General features: G+C 41.7%; 1 protein-coding gene across 1 annotated transcript in view; it reads left to right on the forward strand.

Annotated features, from left to right (window-relative positions):
* mtm1 (myotubularin 1) overlaps positions 1-7,325 on the forward strand; it is a 41,603-nt gene extending 34,278 nt beyond the window's left edge. The window contains exons 15-16 of the mRNA XM_034164539.1: positions 180-356; positions 2,316-7,325. Coding sequence (XP_034020430.1) covers positions 180-356; positions 2,316-2,510 — 372 coding nt within the window. The 3' untranslated portion in view covers positions 2,511-7,325. The remainder of the gene's footprint in view (positions 1-179; positions 357-2,315) is intronic.
* Positions 7,326-7,690: the final 365 nt, after the last annotated feature.

A 7,690-nucleotide genomic window follows, 5' to 3' on the forward strand; every position in this document is an offset into this window, starting at 1 on the left:
CAGGCTGCTCCAGAAAGAATACTTGAAAGAAAGTAGAACATTCAGTGCAAGTTAGAAATGGATTTTGTAGTTAATGTCAGCTGCATCCTCACCAAAAATTATTTTTGTTGTCTACGTGCAGTATTTCTGCTCTTCTTCTGTGCTTCTATGGATTCTGTTGTACTGTGTTTGTCCTGCAGGAGCTGAGGTTGAAGACGGTGTCTCTGTGGTCTTTAGTCAACAGTAAGACAGAACTGTATTTAAATCCGTTCTACACTCCGGAGTCGGGCAGAGTCCTCTATCCTGTCGCCAGCATGCGCCACCTAGAGCTTTGGGTAACATACTACATCCGCTGGAATCCTCGTATACGACAGCAGGTAGGAGTGCATGTTGTTTGTAGGACTCTCTGGTCTATATTTAGCAGTGTTCTAAAGAGCCATAAGGGTTTATAAACCAAAAAGGTCTAACTGTGGCTTCATCAGCTGTCGTGTCCACTGGAGACATTGAAAAATCTTCAACGTGCCAGATTCCATGTTGTGTTATTAGGCTTTATCAAAATGATCCTGAAACTTTAGAGAACCTCAGGGCAGTGCTTTCAAACTCTGATCAACAGGAACCTTGCCAAAAGCTGATCAGCTCATTCAGATGTCTGCTAGCTCTTGATTGGCTGAATATACCTCATTGAGCTGTTCAGCTATTGGCAGAGGAGGGAGAGTTGAAAAATCTGCAGGTTAGGGGCTGGGAGATGGCCCAGTCAGGTGTTTATCTATCATTCATTATTCAGACATTTATCCGGGTCCAGGTCACGGTGGCAGTCGACCAAGCAGCTTATCTCGCATTTCCCTGTCCTCATCTAAGTCCTCTAACTCTACCTGGGGGATCCCGATGGGGTGTTCAAGGCCATCGGGCAATATAATCCCTCCCGCATGTCCTGGGTCTTCCCGGGAAGACCTCTCCCGGGAGATGAATAGGGGGCATCCTCACCAGATAGTCGAACCACCTCAGCTGGCTCCTTTCGATGCGAAGACACAGCGGGACTCAAAGTCCCTCCTGGATGATCAAGCTTCTCACCCTGTCCCTGAGTGTAAGCCCCGACACTCGATGAAGGAATCTCATTTCCGCCACTTGTATCCACGAGCTTATTCTTTTGGTCATTATCCAGTTCATGACTACAGGCATGTAAATAGTGTTTCACCTTCTGGCTCAGTGCTTTCTTCACCGTGATAGTCTGGTCCAGCATCTGCAGGACCTCAGACGCAGCGCCGATCCACCTGTCAAACTCTCACTCCGTCTAACCCCCACTAGTGAACAAGATCCCAAGATACTTCCACTTAAGGTAATACCTCTCCACTGACCAGCATCCATCCATCCATCTGTTGTAACCCTCTCACTGGGACAGGAAGCCAGTGAAGAGATGCCAAAATGGGTGTAATGTGGTCAAACTTTCTGCTTTGTGTCAAAACTCTGGCAGCAGCATTTTGAACCAGTTGGAGAGCCTTAATGCTGGACTGTGGTAAACCAGAAAATGCAATATTGCAGTAGTCCAATCTAGAAGAGATAAACGCATGAATCAGGGTCTCAACATCAGCCATAGACAGGATGTGATGGATCTTCACTATATTTCGCAGGTTGAAGAAAGCACCCCTCATAATATCTCTAATGTGGAGGTCAAAGGACAACGTATGATCAAAAATTACCCCAAGGTTCCTCGCTTTGTCAGTGTGATGTATGACACACGAGCCTCGGCCAAGCCATAACTGGTCAAATTGATGCTGATGTCTCGCAGGACCAAGAACCATCATTTCAGTCTTACCAGAGTTTAAAAGTAGGAAGTTGCTAGACATCCAGCTTTTCACTGATGCAAGGCAGTCTTCTAAGTATTTTATGTGGAGGAGATTACCAGCAGTTATTGGCATGTATAAGTGAGTATCATCAGCATAGGAGTGGAAGGCAACCCCAAAATGCCACAGTATGTCCCCAAGGGGTGCTATATAAAGGGAGAAAAACAGGAGATCTAAGACGGACCCCTGTGGAACCCCAGGAATGATCTGCAACCCTTAAGCCCCTATAACTTATACACATGCACTAAATTGAGACACTGGAATGTTATTATGCATTAGTAGCCCTTCAGATGGATCGGGGACTCTGAACTCTGCCACTTGTTGCTGTTGTATCATGATGTTTCATGTGTGGTCCTAACTGTTGAAACATCTACTTCATCTGTTTATTTGCTGCCAAGGAGACTTTTTGCTGTAATTCTGCTTGATGATGTTGTTCCCAATAGTATCAGCGGATCTACAACGAAGTAACGTGTGGGTGAATGTGTGGTATTTCAGCAGCAGAGTCCGGTGGAGCAGCGTTACAAGGAGCTTTTGGCGCTCAGAGACGAATACTTGAAGAAGCTGGAGCAACTGCAGCTCTCTGACTCCTCCCCTTCCTCTCGGCTGGCCAACAACTCCACCCCCAACACCTCGTCGTCTGCCTCATCCTCACCGTCGCAGCAATACACAGACCTTCAAACGCCCTTCTGAGTGCCGGTGACACACACACTGATTCTTATTGACTTGCACTTAATATCGTCTTCACTCTGGTTTCTTTGAGTCCCACACATGCAGGGAATCGAGTCTTGTGCGGTCCTAACAGCGGCTAGCAAAGATTGAGCGTAATAATTAGAGGTTAGCTCGTAACACCATCGTAGAGATAATGGTGAATTATGCAATACGTCACAGTCCAGCCTAGTCCAGACTTTTTGCTTTGGTTTTGTTTTTATGCACTCTGGCCTTAAACGCGTTCCGTGGCTTTTAGTCCCAAGGGCTGAACATACAGGACCCGGAGCAGAGGCATAGCTGCAGATTTTACAGACGCCATGTCGTGATCTGTTTTTGTTCATACAAACACAGACACGCACGTATTTTCAGCAATAACTCTCTTTACTACTGTCGTCTGATAACAGGATAATGTTTTTGAAAATCAGGTCGAGAGCATCTCTGTGGTTTCACCACACCAGAAGTGTGTAACGTTTGGCGTGTTCTAGCATCGCACAGCTCTGTCAAACATGGAAATATATGCCTGTGGTGTTCACGCTGCATTGTGACGAGTCGAGATGGCCACCAAACAGGGAACAAAAAAATTAATTACACGCTACATGCAACTTCAAAATCATGCACGTGGTGAGAGAATGAAGTGTCTGCTTCATAAGAAATACTTTCCACCTGTTTGTGTGGACGTGTCTGTTATTTGAGTTTTAGAAAGCAAAGTGCTATTAAACAATCATAAAATAACATTTCTGTGCAGAAAAGCTCTGTCTCACAGAACCCGTTCAGTGTACACCTAGCTCAGCTTCTCCCGCCCCCTTTTTTCAGCCACATGCGTACAAAATCGTTTCTGCAGAGTCATGTACATTTGTAACAGTATTATTTGAGTTTTAGAACATAGCAGCTTGGAAAGTGGAAATTAAAAGTAACATTTTACTTCTTGGATTTTCTGTATGTCTAAATGTAAATGGCTTCTCTATCAGTAACAGACACACCTGCTCCTCATCCACCATTGACTCAGCATCTGCTAACCATCCAGCAGGGGGCAGCCATGTCTATGTGGTGTTACTTAAGCAAAACAAAGTTGCTTTTTGCATTGATTTGGTGCATAAAATCTAATTGTTTTGTCCTCAGTATTTTCTTTTTAATTTGGGGAGTTGCAAAATTGTAGCATTTATTGTTTGTAGGTTTTTTGTTTTGTTTTGGTTTGGTTTTTTTGAGTCATGTTAACAAATGAAAGAGGACGGACTCATTTATTGATCTATTCACTCACTGTATTTTACAGGGCGCATCGGTTTTTCCAAAACCTAAGAATACAACCCGGTTTGCATTTTAATCCATATTCTATTTCACATGTAGAAATTATGTGTAGTATTGTATCAGCCACAGTCAGTTTCTGTTTTTCTAATACTTTAAAGGACAAGTCAAGGCAACATTTTGTCTGGTGCCGGTGTAAATTAGAGTAACACAATATGTGTGTTTAACAGTTGACACTGGAAACATTTTATTGAAATTGTCAGTTGTCGTCTTCAGCGTAAATTAGAGACAATGATTTTATTCTGTGATTTATTTTTTAACTTATTTATCCATTGGGTGTTTTTGTATTTTATCTGCACAACTCTAAAGTTAATCCTCTCCAAAATGTTTGCTAACTAGCCACATAAAACAGATCGAGTTGTTGAATGCCTTATTTTTTATTTTATTTCACGTTTGACAGAGTTAGCTGCAACGTTCCGCTAACCTAAGATAGCAAATAAGCACTTTTCCGAAGATGTCAGAAAATCCATTTTAATACTTGATTTTTTTTTTCTTTTAGAGTTTTAGTGCTTTTTGTGTACTTGTTGATTATTCACCTACATAAGTACATACACTGTAGTTTTATGTTGTTTGATGACTCTTTGTTGAAATTTAAGAGCATAGGAAGCCAACAGACCGCCTCAGTCTGATGGAGATGCAACTTCTTCAAGATAAAAACTAATTTCTGCAATTTTTATTTAGTTTTTTTTTAACACCTTAAAAATCTCTCGGATCTTACCGTAGATGTTTGAAGTCTCTGGTGTCAGTGTTTATCTGCTCTCAGTAAGCGGCTGGGTGGTGCTTAGAATTTCCTACCTCACGCCTGAGTCCTGCTACGCTGCCGCTCCGAGTCCTGTGTGAACAAAAACAAAGTGTAAACCCGCTCACCGTGTTGTGCGTCTTTTGATCACGTGCCTGCGTGCGGCAGCGCAGGGCCGACGCGGCAGGGAGGCTTCATCCTGCTGCTCTCCTGAGCTGCAGCGCTGCAGTAGCAGAACTTGACTCACAGTAGCCGAGGATCCTCCGGCGAGGCTGAACGTGTCAAACCCGATGCAGTCCGACGGCGTTTTGCGGTGCTGCACGTAGCGCACACGGGACCGGCTTCTTGTCAAGAATCACTGCGCACGATTTTCTGTTCATATTAAATCCATGTTCTGGATCGGGAAACCCGCTTCAGCGTCCACACATTACAAACCGCTTCAGGAAAACCAGGCACATGTTCCTTTAGGACACGTGATGACTTTTTTTTTTTTGTGTGTTTAAACAACAATTTACACATTTTGTACATTTCAACTGGAATTTGTCGATAGACTGTTTTGTTTCTTTTTCTTCCGGTTGTTGTGTTTTCATCTGTCAGTCTGACTGCAGATGATAAATCTTAAAAAAGGTTTATGGATTACAGAAAGTCTTTGTTTGACATCGCTCAGGGTGGAACCCCCACGTAATTTTTATTTTATTATTACTTTTTTGTGATTGAATGACATCATAATATGATTCTTGTGGCCTTAAATACTGATCAGTTCTGTCCAAAGTTGAACCACTTTATCTCTGACGAACACCTTGACTTGGACCTTCAAGTTTAATAGTAACCATAGTTGTATCATGAATCCTTTCCTTGAACTCCCCTTTTCTAATTATCCCCATATTTAAGTATTGGGCCAAATTCTGACTTTTAACTTTTTTTTTCTTTCTCAAAATCAGCTCTTTGTGTTTGTCTGGCCTTCGATCATTCTACTACATTTGGTCCAAATTGGATCACAACTCCAAGTCACGGGACTGAAAACGATTCCCCCCCACGTACGCGGTGTACCAGCCTTTTAATCCATTGAGTGATTGTAACATGTATGTTGTTTGTTTTGTGGGTGTGGCTAATTATTGTCTTGCAGTCTGCTTGTTTGGCCACTTTCATCTTGGACTCTGATGTTAATCAGCCCATTAGTCGTCGTCATCGAAAATGTTGGCGTTGAACTCGGGACATCTTATCGTAACTGGTAGGAATGAAGGGAAAACTTTCAGCCCAGATGTGTGAATTAATGGAATGATGGGAAACTTTAATCATATAATCAGCTGGACTTGATCAGAGGACACGAGGTTTTTAGTCGCGTCTATGAGCAGGTTTGGTGCTGTTGTGGAAATTGTCATCCACACATCAGCGTGTGTGTGTGTGTGTGTGTGTGAGACAATAAGGGGAAACTCGAACCAGTTTCTCCATCGCGACAATGGAATTCAGGAATCTGAAGTTTCCTGATGGAACGAGTTTGCTGCTAATTCAAAAAGCTCCCGTTCTGGTTACTTTGAGTGAAGTGATTCATACAAACTCAGCCAGAAAAAAAAAAGGCCAGTGTGCTTTTGAAAACGTTTCCAAACATACACGTACTGTATCATGCTGGTGATGGGATTTGTTTTTATTTTAATATATATAATCAGTTAAAGTTCTCAGATTCTGTCAGTTAGACAGAACAAAGTATTTGTCCAGTAGTCCTCAGTCACTGACAGTATTCTTCAATGTGAGTCAAAAGCTCATTTATTGGGGAGGTTTACTGCACCGTCTGTCACATGATGAACACGTGTGCAGTTGTGATAAGCTGTTTGATTTTGGTTGTTTCAGTTCTTGACTGAAAAGCAGAATAAAACATTGTGAGAGGAGCTTCAGGTCAGTTGTCAGTGTTGTCATCAAGGTCCACGCTTTTGGCTGCCAAAGCCCTCAAGGTCCAGACCAAGGCTTTAATTCTCAAGAACAGCAGTTGTTTCCTGTAAAAATAGAGTTCTGTACAGTACAGGTTGTTTAGGATCTAAATTGTATATGAAAACACAAAAATTCCCTTTGACAAAATCTTTGAATCATCATGACCAAAGCCTGGAAATAAATGGGTCTTCGGGAGCTTAGAGGCCATTAACAAGGCACTGCAACACTGAGCTCAAAAATCTTTTTCCAAGTTATCTTGTATTCATGGTCAGAATGTACTTTAATTTATTGGCATATGTTAAAAGTATATTGGGGAAAAAAAATACTTTTTTCAGGTTTATATTTATAAATCCCTTTGTTTTCTTCCTGTAACAACAGTATACATATTTTTGCTGATACGACTCCTCCTGTGAAGTCATATTTGATTTGATTACAGGTGATTGATCAGCTGAACCTTTGCATCTTCTAAAACTCTACTTCTCACTTAATCACTGTTGGCCAACAAGTAATTATGGCCTGTGGTCAAAGATGTGTTTGGATATTGGTGGATAAATTCATTATCATTTTCTAAAGTGTCTGAATTGTTCAAATGGAGGACTCTGATTTAAAAATTTTTTTTTTAAAAAGTGTGAATGGAAGAGCTAATGCTAACTCGCCATACTTCAAAGTAGTGTGGTATCGGTCTCCGTGATCACTAAGCTCCACCCACATTCAAACTAATTAACTCAGGGCCAGCGTGGAGCTCCTTAATTGCAAAATCTCTTTTCACTTGGCAATCAAACACATCAGGAAAGTTCACTATTGCTACCAAACCCAAAGGAAACAGGGTAAAAATAAGTCAAGACATAAATATGTTGGCTTTGACAAAGTTGTTGTTTTGTCTGATACGGGATGTAGGCGGTTAAAGCAGATAATGAATGTGAGGTTCGGTTGCAGATGGTCAGCTTTAACTTGAAGACACTTAACTCTAAAACCTTTTGAATGATGTCTGGTGGTTTTTGTGGGTCCAGAAGTAACTGAGTGATCAGTAGTTGAGCTGTTTCACTCAGTTGTACTTTATTCCCTTATTTAATTTATTATTAAGAACATGAAAGGTCCATGTGTCTGTAGGACTGGATTTATATAACGCTTTACAATGATGCCTCACATTCACACAGACACACTCGCACATCGATGTCAGAATGTAGGGCGCTCA

This window comes from Thalassophryne amazonica, chromosome 23 (assembly GCF_902500255.1).
Source record: "Thalassophryne amazonica chromosome 23, fThaAma1.1, whole genome shotgun sequence".
NCBI lineage: Eukaryota > Metazoa > Chordata > Actinopteri > Batrachoidiformes > Batrachoididae > Thalassophryne > Thalassophryne amazonica.